Raw genomic sequence first — 15,916 nt, 5'->3', positions numbered from 1 at the left:
AAGAGTAGCACCACCTCAGAAAGTGTTAAATTTCTCAACACGAGGAAGTACGGCACAATTTTGTTGGTTAATGGATGGTGTAATAAGCCACTATAATAAGGATTGTGCTGCTGAGTCCTGTGCCATTACCGTCCTGAAACATGCTTTGTCACACGGGCACTAATGTGGAATGAATCAAATATCCATTAAGCATATGTCTCATGTTTCGAGCCCAAACGAATGTTTATGAATTTCATGTTTGCATTTAGCTTTAAAGGCTCAACACGCATCCCCACCAGAATGACGGGCAACAAATCCACTTCATTGATTCTCTTAGCGTCTCTTCTTTGGGCTGTTTTAGAAGTTGTGTCGTTTTGTCTGGGTATTTGAGCATTTAATGCACTGGATTATCCCCAAAAAATAGGCATTATCTCATTGTGATTTAATATACAAAGCAGTTTTGGGGTTGATAATCTGGCAGAAATGCTACTGAAAAAGATAAATTGATGACTGATGGCAACTTCATTGGTGATTTTACTGTCTCTTGGTCCATGTTATACTATTAGTGTCACTATTTTAAAGTATTTTACTGTTTTATTCAATACATTATCCCCAAAAAAAGTATGCATAACCGCATGGTGATTTAATATATAGTGCATTTTTGGGGTTGAAAATCTGGATTTGATATAAAATGTATATATAAAAAAAATGTTGGACAGACTGACTGGCAACAAATCACCTTCAATGTAACTTTTAGTGTCTCGTCTTTGCTCCATTTTATACTATTAGTGCCAAGGTTTTGGGTGTTTTAGTGTTTAATTCAATGGATTATCCAAAAAATTGGCAAAGCTGTCAAAAATGCTATTACAAAAGATGGCCATTTTGGACAGAATGAATGTGCTATGGTGTCCTAGTCAGCAAATTGAAACCTCCGGTCAGTCACAAAACCCAATGGCTCTCAAACAGGAAAGTTAATTACCCACAGCGATTTACTTAGGAAAATGTTGAGTTTCCCACCACTGGAGATGAATTACAGCATTAGCCGTCGCGTGTGTGTGTGTTTGAGCGGCGACACGCGAGGTTGGATACAATTAGATAATTCATGATTCATAAAGCACTGAAAATCCAATCATTAAAGATTAGCAGAGACGCTGGAGCTCGTCGTGTCCGTGATTTAAGATGGATCATTTTATTATCACGAGCTGCTTTAATGACTTCATACTCCTGCTTGAAACAATTAGAGAGTGGTTTTGAAGGTTTCGAGCGAGCGCATGATGCTTTCACAGTTATTCTTCCTTTTCTTTCGGAACTAAAAATAAGCCAGCCTTATTTGAATGCAATCGTTCATGCATATTAATTGTGAAGTGACTAATTTCTGGGTTTGACACATGTGTTAGTCAGCGGTAGGCGGAGCTGCTTATCTCACTGTTCATGTCAAACCCAAAATCTTCCAGCTCACCCCCTGCAACATGCTGCAATACTGATGTCTGCCCATGCAATCAGTTTATGAGCTTTAGTAAAGCAGTGTTCCTCTTCCTCGCCGTTTAGCTGAGCGTTTGTGTCCCCGCGCAACACAAGGGCTGCTGTATCTGCCATTGAACGCACAATAAATGGAGAGGCACAAAATGTAAAAGGAATTTGGTGTATTGAAAAGCCACCAAGCTCCGGAATGCTAATTCATTGGCCTTTTTGATGTTTATGGCGCATAAAAGCCTCATTCTGCATTGGGAAAGAGATTTGGAGAGACATCAGTGAGTCGCTCTGTGGCCCGTGTTGTCGCTACATTGGTTCGGTAGCGTGACAGTAGCTTAGCTGTTTTCAGAACAGTGTAGCTTTTGTTGAAGTGTGACGAAATGGTTTGTTACTTTGTAGAATATAAACTATATAACACTATATAAATACTTATTACACTGAGGTATATAAAAATAACTGTCATTCAATAGGTGTGTGTTTCATGTTTGGGGTCGTTAAGATTTTGTAGGATTTCTTAGCATCATTACTCCAGTCTTCAGGGTCACATGATCCTTCAGAAATCATTCTAATATGATGATTTTCTGCTCAAGAAACATTTATGATTATTATCAATGTTGAAAACACCGCTTCATATTTTTGTGGAAACTGTGAAACATTTTCTTGACATTTCGAGACATGAATAGAAAGGTCAGAAACACTTCATTTTAGGGTCCAATTCTCACTATTAACTTGTTGCTTATAAGCATGCATATATTGACTGTTTATTAGTACTTATAAAGCACATATTAATACATTATTCTGCATGACCATATTTTACATCCCTAATCCTAGACCTAAACTTAACAACAACTAATTGAGATTATTGAATTATTATTAGTTAATAAATTAGTTAATAGTGATAATTGGACCCTCGTCTAAAGTGTGACCAAACGTTCAAAAGAACAGCATCGTTTGTAAGATTATAAATGTTTTTACTGTCACTGTTGATCAATTTAATGCATCCTTTCTCAATAAAAGTATTAATTTCTTCATTAATAAGCTTCAAAATAGTTATTTTTGTTGGTTGCATATTATGTAGCTAACCCCATTTTCAAAAAGGTAACATCAGAAGGCTAGAAACATCACCATCAGGCTTTAATAGCATAAATATAACAAACACACAGAAAGAAATCACAGAAACGGCTCTTGCGTGTTTGGAAATGGCAGCGAATGGGCTAAATGACTGTTTCCGCAGTAGTGTAGTAACCCAAGCAAATACTGCACTGCATAAACTCACAATTATCACGGATCGGAGGAGGGCATGAACGCAACAGATTGGTGATTACCATTGTGAGGGGCATTAATTAAAGCTAATTAGTATTTGTCATTTTGACAGAACGTATAAGGAGCCGCATTGGTTTAGCGGGAAACGCCGGCGCTCATTAAATGGACTGTAACAGGAGGAGATTACATCCAGGAGGAAGTCCATCACTCACCCCCGTGTGGGACGTTAATGGTATAATCGAGCGCTCAAAGGGTTGGCTGCTTAACTTAAATTAAATATGAAATATGACTCTGTCCACTTCAATATGGCATGTCAAGACCTGATTTTTGTAAGTCTGTCGTGTTACGTTTGAATAAATGATGTCAAGCACCTGGAGATGCGATTTGAATGATGGAACGAACTTCATTTATGTCCACATCAGTAATAGGTTGTAAATGTTTGAGTCGTTTTGAACTAGAGACAGATTGCTTAGTGTATTTTTTCTTAATGTGACTGCATGAAATCTTGTTTTAGGTACAGAATTTGTTGCTTTACCATCGTCCCAGAATTCAAAAACACAGTAAAAACAGTAATATTGTGAAATATTTTTACAATTTAAAATAGCTGTTTTCTATGTGAATAAAAGCTGAATTCAAAGCTGAATCGTCACATGATCCTACAGAAATCATTCTAATATGATGATTTGCTCCTAAAGAAACATTTATGATTATCATCAATGTTGAAAACAGCTTCATATTTTTTTTGGTGGAAACTGTGAAACATTTTCTTCAGGATTCTATGACGAATAGAACAGCTTTTTTTTTCCAAAATAGAATCTTTTGTAACATTATGAATGAGTTAACTGTCACTTTTGGTCAATTTAATGCATCCTTGCTGAATAAAAGTAGGCTACTAATTTCTTGAAAAAAATTTTTTTATAATAATCTTGCTGACCCAAATTTTGTTTGTGTCATTATGTTTAAAACTAGGATTATCTATAGGCATTAAACATTTCAGTGTTGTTGTTCTTGTTTTTATTGGTTTTTGTCTGAAAGTTGCACAGTCTGAATCAGGTTTTGTGTGCAGAATGAACAAAGCCTAACTCTCTCTCTGTCTGTGTGTGTGTCTAGGTGGCGTGTGTATCGCTCAGTCTCTGAAGATCCCTCGGGAACCCAGGCCTGGGGAATTCGACAAGATCATCCGCCGGCTCCTGGAGACCCCCAACGCTCGGGCCGTCATCATGTTCGCAAACGAGGACGATATCAGGTGTCTCCTTTCTGTTCTTAAAAGACTTTCCCTGGCTAACCGTTCCCTGTTCCCTTAAAGATCTCCAGCTGAGAGAAACCCATCTTCAGTGCCTTGGTGGGAGGAAGCAAAAAGGAAAGAGGAAGCAAAAAGGAAGCTGGCTGCGTTTACGAATATAATACCTGCATACTGAATGCTGTTTAATATATATATATATATATATATATATACCGCCTACTGCTTTTTTAAAAATTTTTATTAAAGTCCCCTGTAGTCGATCATTTTATCACTTTAAACTCATCTTTGATCACCAAAATTACATATTGAAAGTTTTTTCCTTGAAAAAATTAATAGTCATGCCTTAAAATATCTTGAATGTAACTCGACACCCTTGCCTAATTTAGTATACGCGGTTCTATGAATATGCAAATGAGTCCCGCCTCCACTCACTCACTCAGCTCAGAGATCCACTGGTTGACGATCACACGTTGATCTGATTGGTTACAAGGTAGTTTGTGACGTCAGAAACACCAGCGATTTTTGGTTCACTGCAGTTTTAAGGAGAAAATACTCAGCAATGGTGTTGAATTTGCACATGGTTTGTCTTAAAGCATATTAAAAACACCACATAGACATATAAACAACATTAAAAACTGGATATTCACCACAGGGGGACTTTAAGAAGGGAATCAGCGTGCATTATACCACACATTTCAAACACATCATCACATTGCATGTGATTGCATAGCTGTCCAAACACAGCCCAGACGTCTAGGCTAAAACAAGGCAACATTTGGGCTGTCAGTGAAAAGTGTATAGATGTCTAACCATATCCCAAGAATAGACTAGTCATCTAGAACATGAGCATGTCAAAGAAATGAAACCAAACACCTTGTGATCACTGTTTACTTTGCTTACATGATGGACTATCAAACACCTTGCAAGTCATCCAAATTCAAGGATGTTGGCTGGAAGTGGGTTACTCATAGCCGGACTATATCGGGTCTATAGTTAACAGAGACGGCGAAATGACGGCTAGTGCTTGCTGGTGATGGACATCAGGGATAGACTGAGGCGTTTAGAGGTTCAAATGGTACTAAGCGGCTCAAAGTGTGGCAAGATAAATATCCTACACACCATTACACCAGCAGCTGATCCACTGATACAAGGCAGACGCATCCATGCTTTAGTGTTGTTTACAGCTAATTCTGACCCGACCGTCTAAGGCCTCGTTTACACTGCAGGTCTTGATGCCCAATTCTGATTTGTTGCCTATATCCGATTTTTTTTACCATCCGTTTACACGTTCTTTCAAGTGTGACCCATATCCGATTCATGTGTTTACACTTAGCCATACTATCTGAAACATCGCGCATGCTTAAAGGGTTAAATTATCTTGCACAGATGGACGAACGCAAAATATGATTGATGCGATATATGCGATATATGCGAAGTTCGCCAAACATCACCATGATTATGAGGCGGAGGACGAAAAGTGCCATCATCATTGCAGCGTGTGCTCATGCTTCAGTTATTGTGTGTGAGAGAGTTCTCAGGACTGGCGGGAGCATATTGTGGCGGGCTTTAACGAGGAGCAGTGGGTCCGAAATTTTAGGATGAGCAAGCTAACCTTTGATATGTTGTGTCAACGTTTGTCCACATTCCTCTCCTACGAAGACACAACGTTTCGTCAGGCCATCCTTCCCTTTGCAGATGTGCATCAGGGTTTCTCTCGTCATCAAACCGTGGAGACGTCGCCTAATGCCTCAGAAACTCCGATCTGCCTGTTTACATGACAGTCGCATTGGCACAGATCCGATTTATATCTGATTTATTTCCACATATGAACGAGGCCTGAACCCGATCTGGAAATATCCGAATGCATGCGTTTTTTCCCTGTTTACACTGTCATAGAACACATCGGATCTGTGTCACATATGAGCAAAAAATCGGAATTGGGACCCATTTCACTGACAGTGTAAACGAGGCCTTTAAATGTTGCAGCAGAAATCAAGACTCATCAGAACAGGCGAGGTTTTTTTGTTGAGTCCGTGTGAATCGTAGCTTCAGTTTGCTGTTCTCGTCTGACACCGGTGTGTTTCTTCTGCTGCTGAAGCTCTTCTGCTTCACGGCTGAGACGAGTGCTTGTTTGAGTTACGGTAACCTCTCTATCAGATGAACCAGTCGTTCAACTACCATCAGCCATTCTCCTCTGACCTCTGGCATCAACAAGGCATTCTCACCCGCAGAACTGCCGCTCACTGGATATTTTCCTCCTTCCCGGACCCTAGAGATGATTGTGTGTGAAAATCCCCGTAGATCAGCAGTTTCTGCAATACTCAGACCGGCACGTCTATCTCCAACAACCATGACACATATGAAGTCACTCTTTTCTTCCCCGTTCTGATGTTTAAACTTCAGCACGTCGTCTTCACCATTTCTACAAGCCTAAATGTATTGAGTTGCTGCCATGTGATTGGCTGATTCGATTTTTGGGTTTAGCAATTGAACAGGTGTACTTAATAATGTGGCTGGTGAGTGTGTGTATAGAGATAGACTGCGTCCGAAATCGCATACTTTCTTGAGTTGGTACTTATTTTGAATAAGCAATTCTTCACGAACGCTATATAGTATGTTCTATGTAATATTAATGTGTGTAATATGACTGTGTGCAGTATGAATATTAATGTGTGTAATATGACTGCGTGCAGTATGAATATGAATGTGTGTAATATGAATGTGTGTAGTATGCATATGAATGTGTGTAATATGAATGTGTGCAGTATGAATATGAATGTGTGTAATATGAATGTGTGCAGTATGAATATGAATGTGTGTAATATGAATGTGTGTAATATGAATGTGTGTAATATGCATATGAATGTGTGTAGTATGCATATGAATGTGTGTAATATGAATGTGTGCAGTATGAATATGAATGTGTGTAATATGAATGTGTGTAGTATGAATATGAATGTGTGTAATATGAATGTGTGTAGTATGCATATGAATGTGTGTAATATGAATGTGTGTAGTATGCATATGAATGTGTGTAATATGAATGTGTGCAGTATGCATATGAATATGTGTAATATGAATGTGTGCAGTATGAATATGAATGTGTGTAATATGAATGTGTGTAGTCTGCATATTAATGTGTGTAATATGACTGTGTGCAGTATGAATATGAATGTGTGTAGTTTGAATATGAATGTGTGTAATATGAATGTGTGTAGTATGAATATGAATGTGTGTAATATGACTGTGTGCAGTATGAATATGAATGTGTGTAGTATGAATATGAATGTGTGTAATATGAATGTGTGCAGTATGAATATGAATGTGTGTAATATGAATGTGTGCAGTATGAATATGAATGTGTGTAATATGAATGTGTGCAGTATGAATATGAATGTGTGTAGTATGCATATGAATGTGTGTAATATGAATGTGTGCAGTATGAATATGAATGTGTGTAGTATGAATATGAATGTGTGTAATATGAATGTGTGCAGTATGAATATGAATGTGTGTAGTATGCATATGAATGTGTGTAATATGAATGTGTGTAGTATGAATATGAATGTGTGTAATATGAATGTGTGCAGTATGAATATGAATGTGTGTAGTATGCATATGAATGTGTGTAATATGAATGTGTGTAATATGAATATGAATGTGTGTAATATGAATGTGTGTAGTATGAATATGAATGTGTGCAGTATGAATATGAATGTGTGTAGTATGAATATGAATGTGTGTAGTATGAATATGAATGTGTGTAATATGAATGTGTGCAGTATGAATATGAATGTGTGTAATATGACTGTGTGCAGTATGAATATGAATGTGTGCAGTATGAATATGAATGTGTGTAGTATGAATATGAATGTGTGTAATATGAATGTGTGCAGTATGAATATGAATGTGTGTAATATGAATGTGTGTAGTATGAATATGAATGTGTGTAATATGAATGTGTGCAGTATGAATATGAATGTGTGTAGAATGAATGTGTGTAGTATGAATATGAATGTGTGTAGAATGAATGTGTGCAGTATGAATATGAATGTGTGTAATATGAGTTGCGTCGCCTCACTGTCATTCACAAACCCTCTCCCGTGGCCTCATGGGATAGTATAGTGTCCATCATATGCACACTTCAGAATCTCGCCGTAAGCAGTAGGTCATCCAGGTACTTTTTGCAGACTCTTTTATGAGTACTGTGAATTCGCACATACTTCTTTTGTCGCATACTGTTTCTCACCTACTATATAGTAGGGAAGTGTGTGATTTGGGACGCAGCCACAGAGCGATTAAGAGGGGAGGAACAGCTAAAACACACTCATTAACACACTTCTCCTAACGTACCATCCCTCCCAGCAGCCTCTGCTCAGCTCCCTCCTTTATCTCAGTTGCCACCTGTATATTGTCTAACTTTATTGCACTAAGTACAGATGGAAAGCAATTAAGAATGCTGGAGAGGGTGTGAAGTGAGGCTTTCTGTGCCTGGAGGGAGGGATGCTCTACTTTCCTCTGCTTCTTCAGATTGTGGAGGTCCTCGCAGCTTTCCTGAGCCCGTCCCCGAGGTGCATGCTCTGCGCGCACAGATTTGGCTTCATCACACAGAGACGAATGAAAAATGTTGGCTTTCCTGCCATCTATACATATGTTTGTTGATTTAACAGCTGCTGATGAGTACAATATTTATTTTTATGCCTTGGAGGCGAATGCTAATCTGACTTCATACTGAAGTTTTAAAGCAAGCTCAGGCAAAACAGGCGGGACAGTGAGTGTTAAATGTTGGGCTTATTAACAGATTGACCGAGGGAATGCTAACTATTTCACACTGTGAAAATATACGGAGAGACTTATAGGTTTAAGATAGTGAGAGTGAGATGAGTTTTAGGCTTGAACTTTTTAGTTGATAACTGATAAGCATTTGCTTTGATTCTGAATCAGACCAATTCTCAATTTCGCTGGAGATTCTGTACACAGTTAATCCAGATATTATTTAATAATTCTTGGGTTAATTTGTTCTTTCCAGTCACTTCTCTCTTCATCTTTCACAGTGACAGTGTAATGATGCATGCAGGGAAGCTGAAGACAGAAGACTCGGGTTCTCACAAAACACTAATAAGTGTAATAAGAGTAATTCTCACTCAAACAGCAAGCAAACAGGCAGTGCAAACACATCTCAACATAACAGAGACTGGACCGAGAGTGAAGGCAAAGGCTGAGGCTTAAAGAGCTAATAAATGACACACAGCTGAAACCAATGAACTACTAATGACGGTAACCATGGAAACTGAACAAAGGCGGGAAACTGAACAAAGGACCATGTGAAACTCAGACATGAACAAAACAGGGAAACAGATCAAACACAAACATAACCCTGACAGACAGAATGAGCCAGTAGCTGAACTCCTGTCCTCTTTCCCAAATCCCTCTCGATTAAAATATATATCCATGCAGTACATGAGACAGCAGGACAAGATCTTTACAAGACACTTTACGTTAGTTAACTACATTAGTAAGCTAACTAATAATGAACTGCAAATACAGCATTTTTAATCTTTGTTAATGTTCATTTCAACATTTACTAATACTTAATAAAAATGCACCGTGAACTAACATGAACAAACAATGAACAGCTGTATTTGTATTAACTAACGTTAACAAAGATGAACAAATGCAGTAAAAAATGTATTGCTCATGGTTAGTTCATGTCGTACATTAACTAATGTTAACTAATGAACCTTATTGTAAAGTGTTACAGATCTACAGATCTCCGAGTCTCTGACGCGAGTGAGGAACGAGTGTGTCTTTATCTGAATATCAGTCGCAGAGCCTGCAGCTCCTGACACGCATTTATCTGAACTCAAGCGCTTCACCACAGATGAGATATAGATGTGCTGTTTGAGGCTGATGTATCATTGTTTCTGTCTACAGACGAGTGCTGGATGCTGCCAAGAGGAGCAACCAGACGGGCCACTTTCTGTGGGTCGGGTCTGACAGCTGGGGAGCCAAGATCTCTCCGGTGATCCAGCAGGAGAAAGTGGCGGAAGGAGCCATAACCATCCTGCCCAAAAGAGCCACGGTGGACGGTGTGTACATGTGACGTGTACTATCGATCGCTCAAATGTTTGGTGTTTTTGAAAGAAGTGTCTTTTGCTCACCAAGGCTGCATTTACTTTACAGTGAAAACAGTGATATTGTGAAATATTATTACAGTTTAAAATAATTTTTTTTTTTTATATATTTTGATACATAATTTATTTATGTGATGCCAAGCTGAATTATCAGCATCATTACTCCAGTCTTCAGTGTCACATGATCATTCACAAATCATTCTGATATGATGATTTGATGCTCAAGAAACTTTTCTTATTATTATTATCAATGTTGAAAAGAGTTGGATTATTTGATGAATAGAAAGTAAAAAAACAAAATTTTAGATTTTTTTACACTTTTTTTTACACTTTTTTACACTTTTTTAACATTATAAATGACCGTTTTGATCAATTTAATGCATCCTTGCTGAATAAAAGTGTTAATTTACCCCCCCCCCCACCCCGAAAATACATTTTCTTTTTAAGTAAAATTTAAAGTTTTCCATTTTATTTTAAGTATTGACCCCAAACCTTTAAACTTTAACTAAACTTTTTAACCAAACTATAACCGTATAGTATTATCAGTGTTGAAAACAGTAACGCTACTTCATATTTTTGTGGAAACCATGATGCATTCTATTCTTTGATGAACTGAAAGTTCAAAAGAACAGCATTTATTTGAAATAGAAATCTTTTGTAACATTATTAATACTTTTTGAATGCATGTGACAATTTACGGAGCCCCTAAAGGGAAATAATGGTGGACAAATATGGGATGGTATAGGAAAAAATATATTACAATGCTTTTGCATTCTCTCGCAAATGTTTTGTGCTCCCCGACTTTGCATTTGCTTGCTAAACCTTTGTGTTCTTTGTGAGCGAATGCAAAGTTTCTCGGTTTCTCATAACGCAAAAAGCATTGACAAATATTTCTTGCTCCCTTCTCATAGTGTTTTCCTTCACCGTGTCCCTTTTGGGGCTCCATAGCAATAAATTATTAATTAAACATATTATTTGTTAGTAACCAGAAAATCGATATTAAGCAAAACGATATTTAGAACTAGATAATGATTTAAATAAATATAAAAAGGAAAACCTGAAAATATCAGGGAATTTAAAATTGTGATTACCAAGCTGAAGGAAATAAAACCTTAAAGGGCCCTATTTTTAGTGTGTGTGAGTAAGTGTGTGTGTGAGTGATGGGTAGGTGTAGGGGTCGAGTGAGTGAGTGTGTGTGTGTGTGTGTGTGTGTGTGTGTGTGTGTGTGTGTGTGTGTGTGTGTGTGTGTGTGTGATGGGTAGGTGTAGGGGTCGAGTTAGTGTAAGGGAACATAATATACAGTTTGGACAGTATAAAAAGTCATTATATCTATACAAAGTCCCCATAAAACATGAAACGTGTGTGTGTGTGTGTGTGTGCGCGTGTGTGTGCGTGTTATCTGAAACGCAAGTATCAAACGTGAAACGCAAGTAACTTTGTGGGCGGATCTCGCAAATCTAAAATGGGTTGGTCTGAAGTAGCTTCATTACTCATAGGTGTGGTTTGGGCGTAACGTGAAATAAACCAATCAGAGCAACATCTCACATTCCCTTTAAGAGCAGGCGTGCTTGTTCCATGGCGGGTTGCTATTATAACGGCGGATTTGCAGGAGCGGTTCACAGCCGAGGAGACCGATGCTCTCGTCAGGGCCGTAAAACACAGAGAAGTGACATTGGGGATGGAGAAACACACCCAAATTAGCTTCGATTAAACAGGCGTATAATAATTTGGGTAAATGTGTAAGCTAGATTTATGCCTATTTTTTCACATCTTCATGGACACCACAATGATTGTGTGATTATCCCTTGTGTGATAATATTTTTCCTTGTGATTATGTATGGTTTGCAAAAATGTCAACTGCTGCGTCTGTGTAGATGAGAGAAGCAAAGTGTATACGCGTTGTGCACACGCTACATTATGGCCAAGCATGCGCCCTTAAAATAGCATCTGAACGTGCCACTGGCGGAATTGTTTTCTGAAACTGCAAAATAGCACCAGGGAATGTTTGCGCCGGAACACGCCTCCTCTTTTCGCTGAACCGCCCCCGGGAGCGCAAGTTCATTCCCTAATTTACCGACGTGCGTCTGTGGAGGGAAAAGTCCGCTGTGCGTCGGGTGCAAACTAAGAATGATACATGCGTCGTGTACAAAGTCAATTGCGCTGGGTGAAAGATAGGGCCCAAAAAGTCACAGTAAATCATAAAAAATTCAATAGTGAATCTATTTTTTCCCCCTGCTTTTAGTGAACTCTAAGTTCTGGCTATAAATGAGTTTTGTGAGTGCAATCTCTATAAAAAACAATTTCTTTTTTAAACTAGTATTCACAAACAACTGGAAAACAATATAAAAAGACATAGAAAATCATGAAAATGTCATGGGATATCTTTTATTTAATGATCCTTTTGTTGTATGCAACAAAACAAAAACAAAAAGAGACTTGGGTGTATTCAACTAAACTGGTCAACAATCTTACAGTCATTTCAATAGCAAAAAGTTCTCAGTGTACCTGAATTAACCGATTAGATCGCAATGCTCAGACTTAGTGGAGACATTTATTTCTGCTCTCCAATGTTGTCAGAAGCATTGCTAATAATTAGCATCATAGTCCGACACTTAATACCGTATCCATACAGTGGCGAGTGCATCCCAGCCTCCTTCTGGTGGTTGTCTGCACTCAAGTAATCATAGCACTGTCCCTCAAGCAGCGGCTCTCAGCTTTCAGGCAACAGCTTGGGAATAGACCCACCAATTTGAGCACTTTTGTCAGAACACATTGTATAATTGTGTCTGTGGGGACAGGGATTAGATGCAGACATCCAGACAGGAATACCGCCGAGGATTTACACTTGCTCTGCCACTTAACTGACACAAATGTGTGTCATTCCTTTAGATGCTTGTCTCCTTTCCCAGTCCATCATTTTAATTCATTAACACTACTACTACTACTAATAATACATTTAAAATGTATAGTGCATATACTGTTGATGTTGTTGTAGTGATTTTTTACTGTGCCAAAAAATAGCAGTTGCTGTAAGTGGTCGACCAATCACAACAGACTGGGTCATCTGACCAATCAGAGCAGAGTAGACCAATCACAACAGACTGGGTCATCTGACCAATCAGAGCAGAGTAGATCAATCACAGCAGACTGGGTCATCTGACCAATCAGAGTAGAGTAGACCAGTCACAACAGACTGGGTCATCTGACCAATCAGAGTAGCGTAGACCAATCACAACAGACTGGGCCATCTGACCAATCAGAGCTGAGTAGACCAATCATAAGAGACTGGGTCATCCGACCAATCAGAGCAGAGTAGACCAATCACAACAGACTGGGTCATCCGACCAATCAGAGCAGAGTAGACCAATCACAACAGACTGGGTCATCCGACCAATCAGAGCAGAGTAGACCAATCACAACAGACTGGGTCATCTGACCAATTAGAGCAGAGTAGACCAATCACAACAGACTGGGTCATCTGATCAATCAGAGCAGAGTAGACCAATCACAACAAACTGGGCCATCTGACCAATCAGAGCAGAGTAGACCAATCACAACAAACTGGGCCATCTGACCAATCAGAGCAGAGTAGACCAATCACAACAGACTGGGTCATCTGACCAATTAGAGCAGAGTAGACCAATCACAACAGACTGGGTCATCTGATCAATCAGAGCAGAGTAGACCAATCACAACAAACTGGGCCATCTGACCAATCAGAGCAGAGTAGGCTCTGAAGGCGGGGTTTAGAGAGACCGAATCCTTGATTGAAGCGTTTCAGACGCTGTGAGAAAAGAGCTGATGCTGCAATGTATATTATGAAAATGTTTTGAACATGGATATATGTAAATTTATTGTATGAGACTCCAAAATAAAACTAGGAACCTTTAAAACAGTATAAAAGGGGCACTTTAATAATGAACAATAATATACTTTTAACTTAACATTAACCTAGATTATCAAAAGCTGTAAAAAATGATTGCTCATTTTTAATTAATGTTACCTAATGTATGATGCTTAATGTTAATCAATTAAACCTTGATGTAAAGTGTTACCAAATCATGATTTTTACAAGAACAATGGACAAGAAAAATCTATTTCAGTCTTTCTACTTCAAAACTTTCACATTTAATTCAATGTGTTATTTTGCATTTCTCTGTAATTCATTCCTTCAGATGCTTATCGCTTTCTTTTCCTCTCCTCTCTCTCCTCAGCGTTCGATCGCTACTTCCGCAGTCGCTCGCTCTCCAACAACAGAAGGAATGTGTGGTTTGCCGAATTCTGGGAGGAGAACTTCGGATGCAAGCTCGGGATGCACGGAAAACGGCCCGGAAGCCTGAAAAAGTGCACCGGTAAGATGTGTTTGTGTTCGAGCCATTATTTATTTAGGTCATCCACTCATCTCTGAAAGAGTTTGGGGTTTTTAAGAGGAAGATGCAACAAAGGCCAAATGGCTTCGAGAGGACAGGAAGTGACACGTCTCTTTAGGGCTATCAGGAGCCCGTGCTCGAGCAGTCAATGCAAACAATAGTGTCCAGTGTCTGACTTCATACTCTCTTCTCTCCTGTCCTAAAGGTCCAAGTGTGCCAGGATTGACTAATTGACTAGACTATTGTCTAACACAATTGAACAGAAGACACGTTTATGGGTACATTAACTGCCGAACCACACATTTGTTTCACTCGTTGTGCTAGTTTCCCAGACATTGTTCAAACAATGTCGCTTGTGTTGCGACTGTAAATTTCCAGACCCACCATTCAGTGGGGAATTGATTGGATGGTTGTGGTTTGCTATTGGCTGATGTCATGTGAGTGACAGGTAGAGCCCCGCCCTCATCAAGAGATGATGTCACTGCAGGAGGGAGGGGAAGTTATTCTGATTCAAGATTATGATTTACATGAATGAAAAAAATAATAATAATGATGTGCACGGTAAAATCATTTATACAGATTTTTGAGATAATACTGCATTATTCCATAAAAAAATAATATGACTTGGTATGTCATAAGTTTGACTTTTATATAACAACATGTATCAACTGATATGCTACTGTATTCCTTGAATGCAATGCAAGTGGCTTTGGATAAAATTCATAAGTGTGAAGTCAATTTGAATTTCATGGTGACTTTAATAAAAATATAGATAACCAGTATTAGTATTTTTAAAAACAATATAGGCTGATCTCTACAGTAACTGTGACCGTATGCCAGGGGGAATGTTGTATTGTTACAACAATTGGGATGCAATCTGCTGTCAGCCTGGAGCTGCCTGTCGACACACACACACACACACACACACACACACACACACACACACACACACACACACACGGCGGTCAGATGAAGAGGAAGCTCAGTGTGTGGCATGAGTCACTGTGCTAATCTGAGTTGAACACAGAGTGTGTGATCTGGTCCACCTGAGTCCTGCGACCTCGTCCCACAACATGAGCTCAGACAAACCCGGGTCAGAATCACAGTGACCGTCAGCAGAGCCTGAACATCAGCCTTGACCTTCAGTTCAGATAATGCAGACGCTGACGCAGGCTTTCAGAGGTTACTTTCAGCCGAGTTGAGTTTTATGTGTGTGTGTGTGTGCGTGTTAATGCAGGATAATATAAGTGTGTGTGTGAAAATGTAAAAATGCAGAAAGTTTTCTGTGATGGTTTAGGGGTCGGGTTAGAGTGTGTGTGTGTGTGTGTGTGTGTGTGTGTGTGTGTGTGTGTGTGTGTGTGTGTGTGTGTGTGTGTGTGTGTGTGTGTGTGTGTGTGTGTGTGTGTGTGTGTGTGTGTGTGTGTGATGGGTAGGTTTAGGGGTCGGGTTAGAGT

The 15,916-nt window shown here is 39.0% G+C and overlaps 1 protein-coding gene across 2 annotated transcripts in view; it reads left to right on the top strand.

Annotated features, from left to right (window-relative positions):
• Nucleotides 1-15,916, top strand: part of grm8a (glutamate receptor, metabotropic 8a) — a 203,556-nt gene that overhangs the window by 132,325 nt on the left and 55,315 nt on the right. For both annotated transcript variants that reach the window (XM_084407247.1, XM_084407246.1), the window contains 3 exons: nucleotides 3,826-3,961; nucleotides 9,893-10,047; nucleotides 14,307-14,444. In XM_084407247.1, coding sequence (XP_084263373.1) covers nucleotides 3,826-3,961; nucleotides 9,893-10,047; nucleotides 14,307-14,444 — 429 coding nt within the window. The remainder of the gene's footprint in view (nucleotides 1-3,825; nucleotides 3,962-9,892; nucleotides 10,048-14,306; nucleotides 14,445-15,916) is intronic.

This window comes from Rutilus rutilus (genome assembly GCF_951802725.1).
Source record: "Rutilus rutilus genome assembly, chromosome: 4".
In the NCBI taxonomy this organism is placed as follows: Eukaryota; Metazoa; Chordata; class Actinopteri; order Cypriniformes; family Leuciscidae; genus Rutilus; species Rutilus rutilus.
This window is presented reverse-complemented; position numbering and strand designations above follow the sequence as displayed.